The sequence below is a fragment of the Phoenix dactylifera genome, chromosome 13 (assembly GCF_051530095.1).
Source record: "Phoenix dactylifera cultivar Ajwa chromosome 13, Ajwa_hap1_PhDact_Kaust_v1.1, whole genome shotgun sequence".
In the NCBI taxonomy this organism is placed as follows: Eukaryota; Viridiplantae; Streptophyta; class Magnoliopsida; order Arecales; family Arecaceae; genus Phoenix; species Phoenix dactylifera.
Genome location: NC_143202.1, coordinates 8,628,414 through 8,648,549, shown reverse-complemented (window position 1 = coordinate 8,648,549; position 20,136 = coordinate 8,628,414). Strand labels below are relative to the sequence as shown.

The following is a 20,136-nucleotide window of genomic DNA, read 5'->3' as shown; positions in this document are numbered from 1 at the left end:
TGTACCTCCCACTACTTTCTCGAATTCCTCCCACTCCTCTGGTAGGAAAACAGAAATCCTACGCGACTAGGATTTCTAGTAGGTACTGCGGTCTCACCAATCTACATGGCACTTCACCTAACAGTTATTGGTGACACATAGATGGATGAATGTACAACTCTTGTACAATGCTTCTCAAGCATGTTGCAGTGCAACTTGGTCTCTAAGCCATGAAGACCTCACCTAACAGTTATTGGTCCCATTTCTTAGTTAAGTCAGACCTACCGTATAATCGTAGGAATAAAGTCGTCATTGGGTCCTCACCTAACAGTTATTGGTGCTCAACCCCACCTTTACCCTACAACATCTCATGTCTATAGAGAGGTCCAGCCCTCCAATGCAACTTGCCCACTGTATCCAGCCGAGACAAATCAACATCAGAAAGACCTTAGCAGCTCTACTATAGTGGAAGACCTATTGACTTAATATTGGTTAATCAGGTCTTAGTGTTTGCAACTTGAGCTCTTCATAAGAGGTAATCGAACAATTGGCCAGGTAAGCAGGATGGAGGCTCTCCTTACTCAGAGAGTATGGTCCTAATTAAGTAACCACCTTTCATGCTTTCCTAGACACCAATTAGATCAATTAATCTAATATGACTCGCTCATGTTGGTTCACTCTCGACTTGATTGAGGAGGTTTTAATTTAGGTCTCATTGGGTTTGCTACATCACATGTAAACCTATCTACCCGACTCTCATTCACATCACATGCAAATGGCACATCACAGGCAGTTATAATCGCAGCATCAAATAAAGCTAAACTTTAAATAGGTGATGATCATGGATTCTAATTAGGTCGTATTACAAGCACATGCACGTCAATCGATCAACTGATCTTCAACTCTTGAATTGGTTCCAAGCCTCCTTGACTCGATCCTTGATCAACTCTTGATCCCATCGCCATCAACCACTTGGATCGCCGTTCATCTCATGCCTTGTCTTCAACTTGATCGTTGACGTACATCACATCACAGAAATACAACCAGATGTAAAATAAAAATAATAATCAATTACATCCCCTTTTAGGAGGCACGCAGGCATCTCAAAACATCAAATAAGATGCATGCAAGCATCTGAAAAATTACATGACATTACAGATCACATCGCAGGTCATTACATTTGATACCAAAAGGGTTTGAATCCTATGATCATCACCACATGTAACAATTATAATTTTCAGATCTGAAATCTAATTGATTATCTCATGACATAGGTTGCTGATCATGCTAATCATTATTCTAAACTTTGTAATCCCATTAACAATGCAATTAGAATCATCTTTTTATCACATAAAAATCAGCATGCAAAAATCAGCATCCTAGAAAAAATCTGCATGCAGAAAATTTTCAGCATGCATAATCATTTAAATTTCAGATCTAATAAGCCTATGAATAATTAATCCTTACCTTAATCTACGATGCCTAGGCTCTGATACCACTGTTAGAATACCCACCCATGCCGTAGAAAAATTTCAAAAATTTCAGATGCAGCGGAAGAGGCATGCGCGGGATCAACCGTTCATCGCATGAACGTTGTTTAAAACCGTTCGTAGATAGATAAGGATTAAAAACTTTTAAAAATATTAGAAGATCAGATCTTCATCTTGTATGGGTAGATGATCACCGCAAACTGATGATCGTGGTTTTTGGATGAAGGTTCGCTTGAAGCCGTTCAAGTGCCCGGCCTCTACGGGTATCCACACAAAGCAGGAACCGATCCAAGCTTTCTATCTCCCCGGGGTGCTAGCTCCCTTGCAGAGATAACTTTGATGGCTGATGTCCTCCCTTTTAATCAACCCTTGATTGTGCTTGGGAGGAGAAAGAAGAAGGATGAAGAGAGGAAGAAGATCAAAGCCCCTGCAGCCTTCTTTCTTTTCCCTGCGTTGGAAGGAAGAAGGGAGGATGAAGAGGCCACCTTTCTTTTTCTTCCTTTGCTTGCGGCTGAACCAAGGAAAGGGGAGGAGAGGGGGCCACGAATTGGAGAGGGAGAGGGCTTCAATGAATGCCCTAGGTCAGCCCCACGCCTCCTCTTAAATAGCATGTGGAGCTCCTACTTTGTAGGAGCTCCTTGATTAAATTCCAAGAGGGGCGCCGGCCCCTCTTCTTTGCCGCACCAAGCAAGGAAAAGGAGGAGGGGTGTGTGCCCCTCCCTCATGGTTAACCTAATCCTCCTCTAAGGAGGATTAGGAAGGTCACTCTTGGTTAGGTCCTAATCTAATTAGGTTTGGACCAAGGGTGAACCAATTTGGGTTTTAATCTAGGTAAGTCCTAATCCAATTAGAACTTGATGAGCCATAACTCAATTGAACCCTTCAATCCTAATCTAATTAGGAGTCATCTTGATTCATTAGATTAATAATTAATTGGAACTTAAGAAGTCCTAATCCTATTATGATTTATTTAATTCTAGTCCTAATCCAATTAGGACTCTAATTTGAATTCGAAGTCCTAATCCGATTAGGACTCTAGAAATCCTACTCCAAGTAGGAATCCAAATTTAATTCAAAACTCCTAATCTAATTAGGATTATAGGAATCCTACTCCATGTAGGAATCGTAGTCCTACTCCAAATAGGATTTCCAGTCCAAGTAGGAATCCCAGTCCAAGTAGGAATTCCAGTCCTAATCCAATTAGGACTCCAAGAATCCAACTCCATGTAGGACTCTTGTTTCAAGTCCAATTAATTAATTCCCTTTGTTCCTTCTTCAACTTATTATCAATCGAATTGATTACTTGTGAATCCTAATCACGATTCAACCATCGGATCGGTCAATGCCTCTAGTGTGTGTGACCCCATAGGTTCTACTCTGACTGGTAGTGAGATATATTGTGATCTCTATCACAATATCATTGAAAACTCCTTTTTTCAATGGGTCGGAACGATTCCAACTCTACTCATTAGGGTTTATCGATCATCAAGATAATTCCTATGAGTCCCACCATCCACCAGTGACACCTAGCAGCATGTAGTGGCTACCCAGCAGAATAGATTGATGAACCTCTAGGTGCAGCTATCATGTGATACAGTCCTTCTATCGTGGATCCCTACAAGACGGAGGTCATGGATAACTCGTCAAACCCCTTCGTCTATCATATGTCAAGATTTATTCGACTTAAGTTCGAGAGCGGAGAACTCTTTCTCCACTGTGCAATCTGCCCCGGCCGAGGTCTTACGAATATAAATCAAATAGGATCTCTCCTTATCTATCAAGGTCGATAGATTCCTTGTAGATGCATACCCTACTCCTACAGTGAACCTACTGTAGCCAATCTACATTGCATGGACCCATATGGCTAGAGACCATGTATTTGTGCAGTCAAACTACAATAACCTCACTGTGAGTAGCCGAAGCATCGTAGGTCAAAGGACCAGTCACACTACTGCAACATCAAGCAAGTCACTGACGAGTGGATAGACATCCAAGTGACTTCTTGTGTTGGTCACGCTCAGTACCCTTGTTCTCTAACAAGCACTTGCACAATTGCTCCAGTGTCCCTACACTGCGGACTCAAGACTCGTCCATCAAAGAAAGCAATATGTGCACTAATCTCAGCGGATCAATCACCATCCTCGTGATGATCCATCGATCAGGAGCAATTCAGGAATTAATCACCAATGACACATGCCTCAAATTCTCAACTCTTGAGAATATGCGTCATCATCTTATTAATTCCTTGGACGATTCATGGACACATAAGAACATGAATGAATAAGATGCCTTTTATTTATTCAATAATAAATAGTCAAGTACAAAATTATGTCTTAGAATAAAATAATGCGTCAGCCAAATTGGCTTCTAGGGCATACGTCTAACACCTACGTCCACTCCCCAAGCGACCCCTTGGGAATTCACTATAATCCCGCGGATTACAGTTGGATTGTTTTTCAGGCTCACAATCCAAAAACCTTTACACTTTGGTTTTCCAGGATCACCAAAAACCTATGTTGGTTTTACGGGCTCACCAACGAACCTTCACAATTGGTTTTACGGGTTCACCAATAAACATACACCGTTGGTTTTGCGGGCTCACCAACAAACCTTTACAAGGTGATTAATAAAAAGAAAGAAGAAAGTTGAAGCTCCTAGATGAGCAAATATAACATATATAAGCTACAAAGAAGAGTTTAGAGAATTGTTATCGCTTGATGAGACTTCTCTCTTCTTTGTCAAGAATACTTCACTCTTCAAGGGTGGATGGAGCTCTTAATATCTCTTGGAATCTGCTCAACCACTTTCTTGTGACTCTTGAGTGAAACACTTGGATGAAGAAGATTAGGGCACTTGTCTTCCTTGTGTAAGCTTTGATATTTTTGCAAAAGGATACTTCCTCTGATGAATAGTGTCACTTTAAATAGTTTTCTTCATCCATTGGACAAGCCCCAATGGTTAGAATTCAAAAACTAGCCGTTACTCACAGTTGGAAGTGTTGGGAACCCGCCTATGCCGCTGATATTTCAAAAAAATTCAGATGGCAGCGGAATCGGCATAAGCGGGATCGACGTTCATCGCATGAACGTTGTTTCATGAACCGTTCGTAGTTAGATAAGAATTAAAACTTTTTAAACCTTTAGGAAGATCAGATCTTCACCTTGTGCGGGTAGATGATCACCGCAAACTGAAGTTCGTGGTCTAGGATGAAGGTTTGCTTGAAGCCGTTCAAGTGTCCTGCCTCTACGAGTATCCACACGAAGCAGTGATCCGATCGAAGCTCTCTTGTCTTCCCGGGGTGCTAGCTCCCTTGCAAAGACTTCTTTTGATGGCTGATTTCCTCTCTTTCAATCAACCCTTGATTGTGCTTGAGAGGAGGAAGAAGAAGGATGAAGAAGAGGAAGAAGAAGAATCCCCACGCAGCCTTCTTTCTTTTCCCTGCGTTGGAAGGAAGAAGGGAGGAAGAGGATGCCGCCAACACCTTTGGCTTTTATCTTCCTTGCTTGCGGCTGAACCAAGAGGAGAGGAGAGGGAGGCGTACGACAAGGAGGAAGAGGACTTCTTCTATGCCCTAGGTGCCGCCCACAAGTCCCTTTTTATAGACATGTGGAGCTTCTAACATTTAGGTGCTCTTGATATCTTTCCTAAGAGGGGGCGCCGTCTCTTCTCCCTTCTCCACGTGGAAAGGGGAGGGGCTTATCCCCCTCCTCATGGTAAACCCTAATCCATATTAGGTAGGGATTGGAATGCCCTAATGTGGTCAAGCCCTAATCCAATTCGGCTTAGCCCATGGGTGAACCAATTTGGATCCAATCTAGGTAAGTCCTAATCCAATTAGAACTTAAATCAATTTTGACTCAATTGAACTCTTCAATTCTAATCCAATTAGGAGTCTTATTGATTCATTAGATTAATAATTAATTGTGACTTAAGAAACCCTAATCCAAATTAGGACATATTTAATTTTAGTCCTAATCCAATTAGGACTCTATTTGAATCCGAAGTCCTAATCCGATTAGGACTCTAGGAATCCTACTCCAAGTAGGAATCCAATTTTGATTCAAAACTCCTAATCTCATTAGGATTGCAGGAATCCTATTCCAAGTAGGAATCCCAGTCCTACTCCAACTAGGATTTTCAGTCCTAATCCAATTAGGACTCTAGGAATCCTACTCGAAGTAGGACTCTTGTTTCAAGTCCAATTAATTAATTCCCTTTGTTCCTTCTTCAACTTCTTATCAATCGAATTGATTACTCGTGATTCATAATCACTTTTCAACCATCGGATCGGTCAATACCTCTAGTGTGTGTGACCCCATAGGTTCTATTCTGACTGGTAGTGAGATATATTGTGATCTCTATCACTATATCATTGAAAACTCCTTTCAATGGGTTGGAACGATTCCAACTCAACTCATTAGGGTTTATCGATCATCGAGATAATCCCTGTGAGTCCCACCATCCACCAGTGACACCTAGCAGCATGTAGTGGCTACCCAGTAGAATAGAAAGATGAACCTCTAGGTGCAGTTATCATGTGATACAGTCCTACTATCGTGGATCCCTACAGGACGGAGGTCATGGACAACTTGTCAAACACCATCGTCTGTCATATGTCAAAATTTATTCGACTCGAGTTCGATAGTGGAAAACTCTTTCTCCACTTTATATTACTGCCCTGGCTAAGGTCTTAGAACTCAGTCTAACAAATCACATAGGATCACTCCTCTTCTATCAAGGTTGATAGATTCCTTGTAGGTGCATACCCTACTCCTACAGTGAACCTACTGCAGCCAATCTACACTGCATGGACCCATATGGCTAGAGACCATGTATGTGTGCAGTCAAACTACAATAACCTCACTGTGAGTAGCCGAAGCACCGCAGGTCAAAGGACCAGTCACACTACTGCAACATCAAGCAAGTCACTGACGAGTAGATAGACATCCAAGTGACTTCTTGTCTTGGTCACGCTTAGTACCCTTGTTCTCTAACAAGCACCTGCACTATCACTTCAGTGTCCCTACACTGTGGACTCAAGTCTCGTCCATCCAGAAGAAAAGTGATCTGTGCACTGATTGGATCGATCACCGTCCTCGTGATGATCCATTGATCAGGAGCATTTAGAAATTAATCACCAATGATACATGGCTCAAATTCTCAACTCTTAAGAATATGCATCATCATCTTATTAATTTCTTGGACGATTCATAGACACATAAATAATATGAATGAAAAGATGCCTTTTATTTATTCAATAATAAATAGTCAAGTACAAAATTATGTCTCTAGAATTAATAATGTGTCAGCCAGATTGGCTTCTAGGGCATACATCTAACAGGAAGGTCAAAAAGTACTTCTGCAGAACTAGCCGTTATGCTTCTGCCCGTGCTTGGGTTGACTCAACTTTTACTGGGGTCGACCCAACTTTTACTTGCGTCGACTCAAGCATCATTGGGGTCGACCCTCTCAGAAACCACAGAACCTTGTATTTGAGCCTTCCTTCACTTGGGTTGATTCAACACTTTTTGGGTCGACTCAAGGTTCAGTTGGGTCGACTCAACTTCCACTTGGGTCGACCCTCTCAGGGTTTCCAGAGAACCTATTTTTGAATGTCATTGCCTTTGGGTCGACTCATGTTTACATGGGGTCGACTCAAGTTTGGGTCGACTCAAGTTTCATTTGGGTCGACCCTCTCAGGGTTTCCAGAGAACTGTTTTCTTGAGGCTTGAGGATTGGGTCGACTCATCCTTTACTTGGGTCGACCTAAGTACTATTCATCCGTGCCATTTTTGCAGAAGTGTTGCCAGATGATTTCTTGATGTGCCGGGGTCGACTCAATCAATCTTGGGGTCGACTCAATCCACACTTTGCTGCAACTAAAGGTTAGATTCATCCATATAATCAATGAAATAACCTTTAAACAATTTTGAATATATTTCATGGTAGTGCTACATACTCCAAACAATAAAAATTACTATTGTCTACTTAAGAGTATGTTTCACTTGAAACTTTGCCAAATTAGAATTTAGAGTTCACTATCCCTTTCCTATCGCAAATTTTATCTCATTATACTAATGTTTCGAGAGTGACGGACTTATTAATGATGTATCGAATTAACTCGTAACATACTCTTAATCATTGTATTAATCATCAAAATACCACTATCATCCTCAAGACTAACTAAGAAAATTTCAGAACTTAAAAACAGCAATCAAACTCTAAAAGATAACTTTACAAAAGATTTAAACTTACTAAAAACAGAAAAACTAAACTTAACAAAAGAACTTGAAAAATATAAACCTATTGTTGAGAAGTTTACCTATAGCTCTGAAAAACTTGATATGATCCTTAATAGTCAAAGAGCTGTATTTAATAAAGCCGGGTTAGGGTATAAGCCCAAGAACAAACAAAAATTTCTCAAAAACTTCTTTGTAAAAGCCGGTGAAAGTAAAACTAAAAATGTAACTTATTTTTGTTGTGGTAGAGTAGGAAATAAAGCTAATATATGTAACCATAGAAAAATAAAAACTAAAAGAATGATTAAAAAGATTTGGGTTCCAAAAGGAACCGACATAACTAACCTTGAAAGACCCAAGAAAACTTGGGTACCTAAGATTGTATGATTTCTTTGTGTAGGAGTGTCTTGCAGCCAAGCTCAATAAACACTGTTGGTACTTGGATAGTGACTGCTCAAGACACATGACGGGTGACAAGGAGTAATTCTTCACCTTAGAGTCTAAAAAGGGAGTGCGGTGACTTTTGAAGACAATAACCAAAGTCACATCATTGGTATCGGTAAAATACAAATCACACCTTCAACCTTTGTTGATAATGTTCGGTTTGTAGATGGTCTTAAGCATAACTTACTTAGCATTAATCAATTATGTAATAGAGATTTTGATGTTATGTTTAAGCCATCTTTATGCATCATAACCAACTCAATTGACAATAGCTTAGTATTCAAAGGGCTAAGACGTGGCAATGTTTATGTAGTAGATCTTGAAGATCTTGCCAAAAATAGCCGCTGCTTAGTAACTAGTGATACTAAGGTCAATGATGCAGGTTGGTTATGGCACCGTAAATTAGGTCATGCAAGTATGGATACACTATCTAAATTAGTTAAAAGGGATTCTGTGATTGGTTTGCCAAAGCTAAAATTTGAGAAAAGTAAAATTTGTAGAGCATATCAATTTGGCAAATAATCTAGAAGTTCTTTTAAATATAAAAATTGTGTCTCTACTACTAGACCCCTTGAGCTACTTCACATGGATTTTTTTGGACCAACTAGGACCACAAGCCTTGGTGGAAACAAGTATGGTCTTATCATTGTAGATAATTTTTTTAGATACACATGGGTCATGTTCTTAGCTCATAAAGATGAAGCATTTTCAGTATTTAAGAAATTTCATAAGGAAGTAACTAATACAAAAAATGCTTCAGTTATAGCTATTAGAAGTGATCATGGAACGGAATTTGAAAATCATCTATTTGAAAAATTTTGTAGTAAAAAGGGGATAACTCATAATTTTTCTGCTACTAGGACTCCACAACAAAATGGGATGGTTGAAAGAAAGAATAGAACCCTAGAGAAAATAGCTAGAACCATGTTATGTGAAAGTGATCTCCCAAAGTACTTTTGGGGTGAGGCAATTAACACATCATGTTATATACTAAATAGAGTTTTATTAAGAGCAATTATAAAAAAAACACCTTATGAACTTTGGAGAGATAGAAAGTCCAAAGTAAATTACTTTCATGTCTTTGGTTGTAGGTGTTTTATTCATAACAATAGCAAAGATAATTTAGAAAAATTTGATTCCAAATCTGATGAAGGTATCTTTTTGGGATATTCTACATCAAGTAGGGCATATAGAGTGTTCAACAAAAGAACCCTTGTTATTGAAGAATCTATTCATATTGTTTTTGATGAGACTAATGATTCTTCCTCTAGCAAGAGAGTAGCTTTTGATGATGATGCAGGAATACTTGAGAAAAAGATGGATCACATAACTCTACAAGAGGATGAACCCAAGCAAGTTGAAGAAACATCAACAAGCCAAAAGGTAATTGCCGAACATGGGCTTACAAAGGCTTGGAGGTATGCTCACGGTCACCCCAAAGAGTTAATCTTAGATGATCCATCTCAACCTGTTAGAACTAGAGTCTCTCTTAGAAACTTAAATAATTATCTTGCATTTGTTTCACATTTAGAACCTAAAAATATAGAAGAAGCTGAAAGTGATGTAAATTGGATAAATGCTATGCAAGAGGAACTTAACCAATTTACAAGAAACAAAGTATGAAACTTAGTTGAAAGGCCCTCTGAATACTCAATAATTGGAACTAAATGGATATACAAAAATAAACTTGATGAAAATGGAGTTGTGGTTAGGAACAAGGCTAGACTAGTAGTAAAGGGCTATAATCAAGAAGAAGGTATAGACTTTGATGAGACTTTTGCTCCTATGGCTAGACTTGAGGCAATTAGATTGTTACTAGCATTTGCATGTTATAAAGATTTTAAATTATTTCAAATGGATGTAAAAAGTGCTTTCTTGAATGGGTATATTAATGAGGAGGTTTATGTAGAACAACCCCCTAATTTTGAAAATCATCAATACCCCAACCATGTTTACAAATTAAATAAAGCACTTTATGGTCTAAAACAAGCCCCTAGAGCATGGTATGAAAGACTTAGCAAATTTCTATTAGACCATGAATTTTTTAGAGGGAATGTAGACACAACCCTATTTTTGAAGAAGAAAAATAAAGATATGTTAGTAGTGCAGATTTATGTAGATGATATAATTTTTGATGCCACTAACAATCATCTTTGCGAAGAGTTTGTTGAATTAATGCAGAGTGAATTTGAGATGAGCATGATGGGAGAATTGAACTACTTCTTCGGATTTCAAATCAAACAATCTAAGGAAGGGATCTTCATCAATCAAGCTAAGTATGTCAAGGAGATGCTCAAAAAGTTTGATATGGATGGAAACAAGTCAATCAGCACACCCATGAGCTCATCATGCAAACTAGACAAAGATGAATCAGGCAAGTCAGTAGATCAAAAGCTGTATAGAGGTATGATTGGATCACTATTATATCTTACAGCAAGTAGACCTGATATCATGTTTAGTGTTTGCATGTGTGCTAGATATCAATCTAATCCTAAGGAATCACACCTAATTGCAGTTAAAAGAATTTTTAAGTATCTAATAGGAACAAAAAATATAGGCTTATGGTACTCTAAAGAATCAAGCATAAACTTAGTAGGGTACACTGATTCTGAATTCGCTAGTTGTAAACTTGATAGAAAAAGCACCAGCGAGTCATGTCAATTCTTAGGAGAAAACTTAATTTCATGGTTTAGTAAGAAACAAAACTCGGTTGCATTATCTACGGCGGAAGCCGAATATGTTGCTGCCAGAAGTTGTTGTGCTCAAATTTTGTGGATCAAGCAACAACTTGAAAATTATGCAATTAAACAAGATAAGATTTCCATAAATTGTGATAATACAAGTGCCATACACTACCAGAAAACACGCGTATAGTGACGGAAAATTAGTGACGGACCGTTATCAGTTACTATTTGTGACGGATTAGTGACCGACAGAAATTTGGTCACCGTGGTGTAAACTTAGTGACCGTTTAGTGACAGACCGGTCACAGAATGCGCGGGTAGGATGGGCGCCAAACCTTAGTGACCATCATAGTGATGGGGTATCTGTCAGCAATATGATAACCAAAATTGCAACCAGACAGTGACAAATGCAGCCGTCACAAATATAGTAACCCTAGTATTTATAAATTTTTAAAAGATTATTTTTGGCAGTAACAGATTATTGACAAAAATTTCTGTCACCAAATTTAATTTTTAATTCCAAAAATATTAAAAATATTATTTTTGAGTAAACCTAAATTAAAAGAAAAAATAAAAGGAGGAATATCCAAAATGAAACTAAGTGTGCCCGCCGTTCCGCCCAAATTTCTTCGATAATGCAAATTCCAATCGCTCTCTATAAAACTCAAATTTCTTCTTCTCATTTTAAAATCTTATGGTGTCGGCCATGACCCATTTGCACCCCTATTGCAAGTTTCCTGCTTTATAGAATTTTTTTACCATACTTTATAGTTCAAAAATATTTTTGCCTTGCAAGTCCCATCCAATTAGCCTTATAAATAAAAAAAAAAAATTGATATGAAATTTGGCTTGCAAACCGATTTAGCCCAAATCACGATTTAGCCCAAATCAGCTTGCAAACCGACTTAAATAAAAAACCCTAACCTTTCTTTCCCTTCCCTTCCCGTCCCGTCCCTCGCTGAGAGCAGCCGCCGCCCCCCCCACTCCCTCGCCCCCCCTCCCTCGCTGAGAGCCGCCGCCGCACCCCCCCTCCCTCGCTGAGAGCCGCCGCTGCCTCCCCTCCCTCGCTGAGAGCCGCCGCCGCCGGCCCCCCTCCCTCGCTGAGAGCCGTCGCCGCCCTCCCTCGCTGAGAGCCGTCGCCGCACCCCCTCGCTGAGAGCCGCCGCCGCACCCCCCCTCCCTCGCTGAGAGCCGCCGCTGCGTCCGCTCCCTCGCTGAGAGCCGCCGCCGCCGGCCCCCCTCCTTCGCTGAGAGCCGCCGCCGCCGCCGCCCCCGCCCCCCCTTTTCCCTCGCTGAGAGCCTGATAGCCGCCTCCTCTCGGTGTCGTCGCCTCTTCAACGACCGGCCGGCGGCTCTTCGCGTCCTTCTCCCCCGGACGGCAACCTCCGCGGCTCCGGTCACCGACTCACAACCTCCCCGGACGGTAAGAGTTTTCTCCTCCTCCTCCTCTTCAAGCTCGATCCCGGTAGATTTTGCCCAAGCCCGGAGAGAGAAAGAGAGAGAGAGAGGGAGAGGTGTGGAGAAACTTCTAATCTTAACCACACATTGAATTGAAAAGGATGCAATGCCAATTATATTCTAGGCAAAACGTCACAGATGAATGCTTTCTAATCTTAACCCCATCTAATGATTCCTGCAGATCATGCTGTTCTAGGGAGGACATAATGTGATTATTCTGCTTCTCTTATGAACTTGCAGGATCTTTACTTAGCGGGTCCAATTCTGTAGCAAAATTTGTATTCTTCTTAGAACATAATGAGATGCACCATTCATCCTAACATGGTTACATAGATGCCATGAAGCTAGGGGCTCAGTTGCATATTAGATCTCAAGTTGATTGGACAAGGCATTCCATTTGTAAGAGGAAGCCATTTTACTTCTGGGACAATTTTCAGAAACAAGATCCCATTTTTGAAGGACATAGATTTAGCAAGACTTATACAACGTAGATGGACAAGAGATAAGAGAAACAACTTATTTCCCTTGTATCCATTTCATAATTTTTGCTTCAGCTTGACCTTTTAATAAATTATATAATAGAACCTAACGCATCAAGCGCTGCTAATTTTTTCCTAGGCAATTGAGCACTACTAAATTCTTTTAAGTATTGGCTCAAACTACTCTATTTTTGGCTTTAGAAGCCAACCCAAATCTTTTATAGTAGCTGTAGCTGAGACACAAGATGTGATCACAAAAACTTATTTTGATAATATAAAGATCCAGTTTCTCATATATTCTATGATGTTTAAGCAGAACAATGAACCAGCAAACTCCAGAAATAAAGATAAGAGGATATAAACATGTGGTCAAATAAAAGGTTCTATATATAGCCAACTGATTTAGCTAAGTGGCTGTTTGATATATCATGGTTTCAATTTTTGGTTACCCATATATTAGATACAGTCACTACAAAATAGATCATATTTGATCAGGAGGGTCATAACCAAAATATGACATGATGCTTCATGTCCTATACCACAGGACAAAGAGCCAAAGGAAATAAGATGAGCATCTCTTATGGAAAAAATGTGAAATGGATGGATGTTAAATTGTAGAATAACATGAACAATCGTACTGCCGAGTAGTTACTCGGATAGCATCATCTCTTGCCATTTGCGCAAGAAGTCGGTAGTTCGGTTCTGGTTAGAGTGAGCCCCTAAGGTTGTATAGAGTAGAAAAGGTGGGGTGTTAGCCCCTACTTGTCTTGGGGGAAAATAATAAATAAATAAACATGCCATCTAAACAAAAATAGACAGAGAAAGAGAGGAGGGATTTTTTTTTTTTTTGCTAAAATAGACGAAAGCAACTATGATATATCTGAGTAGCTGCTTTTATTATGATACTTGGACACATCACTTGGTTGGATAAATCATGATACGGGCACTGTGTCGAATTTACTGTTGCTAAAATAGACAAAAATAATGTTGTACTTGAGGAGCTCCTTAATATTATGCATTTTTATTCTGACACATTTGTTAGTCCTACCAATGGTTTGCATATATTTAGACTGCTTCACTGATTATTGTTGTAATTTTGAGGGTTGATGGGTTGGGATTATGTAAAGTTCATGGATTTTAATTTTTTCGTCATGTTATTCATTTTTACAATCATTGTTCATCTGCAAGGAATAATGGAAAGTGGTGGAAAGTGGTGTTGCTTCATGGTTGTGAGTTATTTCCAGTGTGCAATCAAGAAGCTGGTCAAAAAGCTTGCTAAGAAGTACCATGCTTTCCTAGCATTAGAGGCGATCATGTATATTCACATTTGTTCTATGTGAAGCAGATAGTATTCCATATGTAAATTTGGATGATTTGACTTGTATTCCTTATCTTTGTAAAGATTAAATGCTTTTTGAATATTGCTGGTATTAGATGAATGAACAGATAACTTGTAAAGGTTAATTCCTTATGTTCAGTTTTTTGTAAAGATTGAATGCCTTCTTAATGTCAATGATGCTGGGACAAGATTGAATGACTTATTTTTGTCATGCTTATGATAACTTCTCATCTTCATAAATATCATACCAGTTTTTGTTTCTTTTACATTTTTTACGATCTTGCCTTTCGTGTTTTTAATGGTTCGGTTTTTCTTATGTTGTCTTCTTTTTTTATCATCTCTCTAATATTTTCTAGGCTTTCTTATGTTGTTTTATTTTTTTGATTTTTAGAGGAACTATGTCAGTTGATCGTAATTGGATGTACCACCGACTTAGTGAAAATGGTTATATAAGAGCTGAGTTCTGTGATGGAGTTAAAGGGTTCCTTGAGTTTGCATTTACTCAGTTAGAGTATTGTAGTGGTGATAAGATTAGATGCCCTTGTATAAGATGTGACAACCAGAAATTTCTTAACCGTGATACGGTCAATGTTCATCTGTTGAGAAAGGGGTTTACACCGGGATATTCAACATGGTTTGCACATGGGGAGTTACTTGGTGCAGTTGCTCCTGTAAGTACAAGTGCAGTAGAAGCATCCACATCAATGGATGTTGGTTGTGAACATGGTCAGCAATATAGAACCATGGTGATGGAAGCTATGGGTCCAGAAGAGGAACTTCATTTGAGAAGTGCATTTGAAGTTAATCATGAGGAAGAGCCAAATAAGGATGCTGCAGATTTTTATTCTTTGTTGAAAGATGCAGAAGTACCTTTGTGGGAAGGGTGTAAAAAACACTCTAAGTTATCTGCTGTTAGTCAATTATTAAATTGCAAGTCTGAATTTAATATGAGTATATCTTGCTATGATCGAATCATGAAAATAGTGAAGAATATGTTGCCGGAAAGTGAGAAGCTGCCCTCTGATTTCTATCAATCAAAGAAGATGCTTCGGAAGTTGGGGTTGGAGTATACAAGTATTGATGTTTGTGAGAATAATTGTATGCTATTCTATAAGGAAACAGAGAATTTGATTGAGTGTACTATTTGTGGTCATCCTCGTTATAAACTCAGAAGAAATGATGGTGGTGGTAGAAGAAAAGATGTTCCTTATAGAAGGTTGCGATATCTTCCAATAACACCAAGACTTCAGAGGCTTTTTATGTCAAGCAGAACGGCTGAACTCATGTCATGGCATGTGAAGGGAGGTGATTCAGATGAGATGGTGCATCCTGCTTGTGGGGAGGCTTGGAAGCACTTTGACCGCATTCATCCATCCTTTTCTACCGAGCCTCGTAATGTTAGACTTGGGTTATGTACGGATGGATTTAACCCCTTTAGCCAATCAGCTCGTCCTTATTCTTGTTGGCCAGTTTTCGTAACAGTTTACAATCTTCCACCATCAATATGTATGAAACGACCCTACATTTTTCTAAGTTTAGTCATTTCTGGACCTAAGAGCCCTGGCAAAAGTATTGATGTCTTGCTTAGGCCTTTGATTGATGAACTTAAAATATTATGGGAAGTAGGGGTCACCACTTATGACATCTTTAGAAAAGAGAATTTTCAAATGAAGGCAGTTTTATTATGGACTATCAATGATTTTCCTGCATATGGCATGCTTTCAGGATGGAGTACGCATGGAAAGTTGGCCTGCCCGTATTGTATGGAGAACTCAAAAACATTTACACTACAACATGGTGGGAAGACTTCTTTTTTTGACTGCCATCGTCAATTCTTGCCCATGGACCATGCATACAGATACCAAGTTGATAGTTTCTTCAATGGTAGAATAGAGACAGACCCCCCACCTCGTCGACTGTCTGGTGAGGAGTTGAAAAATAGGATCTCTGCTTTGCCTAATATAACTTTTGGTTTGAAAGTAGTGTTATTCAAATGTGACTGGTATGACAGAGATAAGGGTATGAAAGTGCATCCTCAACATGGCCTCGTTGAGATCAATTACAAACTAAGACTTCCAACCAATGATCCGTTTGTATTAGCTCAACAAGCACATCAGGTGTTCTATACTGGTTACCCAGGTAAGAAGAAGAATCGAAGATTGTGGTGGGCAGTAATTAAGACAAAAGCTAGAGGTAGGTTCCTTCCTAGTGGGACAGAAGAAAATTTTTCTGATTTTTATCAAGAAGAAAACTACAGGATTCCTACCCCAATCTCGATGACAGATGAGCTTGATGACCCAGACATTTTGGTTGGTGTTAATAGAGATGCAGAAGATATTGATGCAGCAGAAATTGAGTTGACAACTAACCAAATGGAAGAGGATCTTGAGGATGAAGAAGAAGATTTTGAAGATGAACAAACTGAGGAAGAGGAGCATGAGGCTGAGGAAGATTAAAATACAACATGCATATTTATGAATGCTAATATAACTAATTTTAGACTTATAAATTATAGTTGTGCAGACATGAGAAAGAGCAAAGGGAAAGCAACAGGTCCACTGATTGTTCTTTACTTTGATTGAATTTGTTGACATTTACATTGTGAAATAACTATAACTTTTTATTGTTGTGCAGTTATGGCCAAGAAAAAAGGAAAAGCAATAGGTAATGGAAAAGCAGCTTTAATACTGGCTGCTACTCAAGTTCCTCCTCAACCTCCTAGGTTGCCTGAGCGTGTCGAGGAATGTCATGATGATGATGATTACATTCCTGATGGGGACATGATTGAAGAGTTGGATGCAAATGAAGAAATAAATGATGAAGAAATGAATGGTGCAGTGCAAAATCATGAGGATACAATGAATGAGGATCAGATGAATGATGAACTTGGAATTGATCCAAGACAGAGCAATGGCCCAGAACCAACCCTTAAAGCCCCTGTTGATGCAAATGGAAAAGTGATTGTTAGGTGCAAAAGAGGAATGTATGAAAATATCACTTTCTTATATCACTAATTTGAATTTATGTGTTTGTTGCATTTAAAGTATTTAATTTATTTTCTAATGAATATTTTTTAAATTGCAGGTTTCTTGATTATGAGGTCAGTCACAAAGCTGTTGCTATCATGCGCCAATTTTTTAATGGTCCGTGGTTGTCATGGAGGGAGGTCCCTACACATGCTAAAGTTGGAATGTGGAACAAATTTGAGGTGATGTAATTAATTTATATTTCTTATCATTAACTTTTGCCCTTAACAAATAGTAAGTCTGATTACTTGCGATCTATATATTGTTAGGAGATACACACAATTCTTCCAGGACAATTGCATCATGTGCATGAAGTTTGGAACAAGCATTGTCAGCGACGATTGACAACCTCATTAGGGAAGGTCAGAAGCCAAAAGCTTCTGGAAGCAAAAGGAGATTTAAACAAAGCCCGTGATAAACCCCCTAATTGGATCTCTAGAGAAAATTGGAATAAGCTAATTGATATTTGGATCTCCCCAAAATGGAAGAAGAAATCAGAAGCCAACAAAAATAATAGAAACACCATGAAGAACGGTAGCATCTCTAAACACTGTGGAGGATCAATCACATTTGTCAATCATGACGAACGATTGGTACATATCTTTATTCAATTAGATTTCTATAATAATTTTTATATTATTGTTCAGTCATCTTAAATTAGCCCATTATATGTTAATGAATTTTTTCTTTTCTCTTTTGTAGAAATTAAAGTTAGGCAGGGAGCCAACAATAGTTGAATCTTTTAATCGGACGCATAAGACAAAGCAAGGCATGGGAGGATATGTAGATAAGAGAAGTGAAGCTGTCATGGTAAGTATAATTTTTTTATGATTCATAAATATTATTGAGCTTGCTCATGTTTATCTCTTGTTTGATCCACCATAATGTTTTTCTCTTCTTTTAAATCAACTGGCAGGCAAAGTATTCAGCTGAATACTCCAAAAAATATGGTAATGCCTCCACCTCAGATGCTCCTCCACGTGATTATGACTTGTGGTTTGAGGCAACTGGTGTCCCAACTCATGGCCATGTCTATGGCTTTAGTCCCCTAGAGGATCTCACTGGAATTATTGGGCAATCATCATCTGCTTCCACCTCTACAAGTCAAGCTCCAGAGCTGTACACTAATGAAGACCTTCTACGTATTCTTGAGCAGGAAAAGAAAAAATGGCAAGAGGAGGTTCTTCAAAAGATGAGAGAAGAGATTGGCTTTGGACCAAGGCATGCAGATCGGGGGAGTAATGGTGATTCTGGTTCTGCTGATCATGCTTCATTATAATTGTTTTTGCCTTAGATGATAGGTCTTTGCATTCCTAGGAGGAATGAAATCTCTGTTGATCTTTATGACATATTTTTAGACTTTGATTTTGATGGATTCAGGACATGTTGATGCCAATTTTGAATGACATTTAAAATAACTTTTGCGTAATGTTGAATGCCTTTGCTATTAATGATTATTATTATTATGTGCCAATCAATGTACCAAATGTACCAGGTTATTAGATTGTGATCGGTGACCAAATTTTGGTTACTAAATTGTTTACCAACTATTGTGACGAGCAGTCATAAACTTAGTGACAGAATTTTGGTCAATAAAAATTGATTTTGCTCAGCGCGTTTGTAACCAATTAGTGACCGTAAACTTATCACTAGGTCAGTGACGGGATTAATGACAAATGTAGTGACAAAATGTGTGACCATGTCTGTGACGACTAAATCTGTCACTAAAGGTCGTGACAGATTAGTGACCAAACTTGTGACCGCATTCTGTGACAAAATCAGTGACCAAGTTGCCTTCGTCACTAACTCCGCAACTCGATAGTGACGGGAAATACATAATTTCTTAAATATTTAATTCTTGAATTTGTAACGGCTTAGTGACGGCGGTTCTGTCACGGAGGTTAGTGACGGGAATCGCCGCCGTCACGGAGAATTTAGCGACGCGTGTTTTTGCAACGAAGTCAGTGACGGGAGCTCCGGTCACAAATTCCATATTAGTAACCGGAAACACGGTATAGTGACGGGAATCTCCGTCACTATACGCGTGTTTTCTGGTAGTGATAAATCTAACTAAAAATTCAATTCAGCACTCAAGAACTAAACATATTGAGATAAGACATCACTTCATAAGAGATCATGTATTATATGGTGATGTGATGCTTGAATTTGTTTGTACTGATGATCAACTTGCTGACATCTTTACAAAACCATTAAGTGAAGATCGATTTTCTACTCTTAGAAGAGGGTTAGGAGTGATTGACCCATTCATTTGATTATATCCCTTCATTCATTTATTTTGATCATTAATTTATGGTTGATATAGCATTCCACATCTATGATCATCAAATCATTCTTTGAGATTTAAAGATTACCATATCCCTCTTTTGGCACGGTAATAACTAAGATTTTGGTTATGTGCCAGAGTTAGAGTCGAATCGAATGAATGTAAGAGTCGACTCGCGCATATTCAGGAGTCGACTCAAGGTCGAGTCGACTCGCGCCTTACTGGAGTCGACTCGAGGTCGGAAACCCATCTTTTAACCCTAATCAAAATGATTTTTTCCAAACTTTTTTTTCGGCCGCCACTGTTCAAAAACCCTAGAGTCGTCTCCTACCTCGTCTCCGACCCCATTCCTCATCCTTTCCCCCGTGTTTCTTCCCTTTTCCCGTCCTTCCATTCGTGTTTAGGTCAAAAATGCCTAGGAAAGCCGTTGTCCCGAGCCGGAAGAGACCTCTCACCGCGAGCAGTGCCGAGAGGCAGTCCAAGGCGCGGAACGAACCCGTGAGGCCACCACCTCCGGTTCCTTCTCCGCCTAGATCAATTTCCTCGCATCCATGCGCCGGAAGGGTTGTCTCCACCGGGAGGAAGGTCAACTTTACTTCCTCTCCCGGGAAGGATTCACTTTAGGGCATCACCTTAGAGCCCAAGGCCTAGATCATTTTTGCTCCCTTGACCTTCTTACATACCCAGGGTTAGTTAGAAAATTCTATGGGACCA

At 39.3% G+C, this 20,136-nt stretch overlaps 2 protein-coding genes across 2 annotated transcripts; both read left to right on the top strand.

Moving 5' to 3' along the window:
• The first annotated feature begins 14,155 nt into the window (after positions 1–14,155).
• Positions 14,156–16,568, top strand: LOC149751435 (uncharacterized). Its single transcript, XM_089927037.1, has one exon. The coding sequence runs from the start codon at positions 14,511–14,513 to the stop codon at positions 16,566–16,568; it is 2,058 nt and encodes a 685-aa protein (XP_089783163.1). The 5' UTR covers positions 14,156–14,510.
• Positions 16,569–16,733: 165 nt separating this feature from the next.
• Positions 16,734–18,544, top strand: LOC148703504 (uncharacterized). The gene is made up of 5 exons (XM_089926957.1): positions 16,734–17,095; positions 17,197–17,320; positions 17,408–17,731; positions 17,841–17,948; positions 18,055–18,544. Exons 1-5 carry the CDS (start codon positions 16,749–16,751, stop codon positions 18,415–18,417), a joined length of 1,266 nt encoding a protein of 421 aa, XP_089783083.1. The 5' UTR covers positions 16,734–16,748; the 3' UTR covers positions 18,418–18,544.
• Positions 18,545–20,136: the final 1,592 nt, after the last annotated feature.

What these genes read in the sequence shown, in the direction of transcription:
- LOC149751435 (XM_089927037.1), top strand. Translation starts at nt 14,511, where the DNA reads ATGTCAGTTGATCGTAATTGGATGTACCACCGACTTAGTGAAAATGGT.
- LOC148703504 (XM_089926957.1), top strand. Translation starts at nt 16,749, where the DNA reads ATGGCCAAGAAAAAAGGAAAAGCAATAGGTAATGGAAAAGCAGCTTTA. An exon ending in GTTAGGTGCAAAAGAGGAAT is followed by an intron (nt 17,096 to 17,196) that starts GTATGAAAATAT and finishes TTTAAATTGCAG; the next exon opens with GTTTCTTGATTATGAGGTCA. An exon ending in AGAGAAGTGAAGCTGTCATG is followed by an intron (nt 17,949 to 18,054) that starts GTAAGTATAATT and finishes ATCAACTGGCAG; the next exon opens with GCAAAGTATTCAGCTGAATA.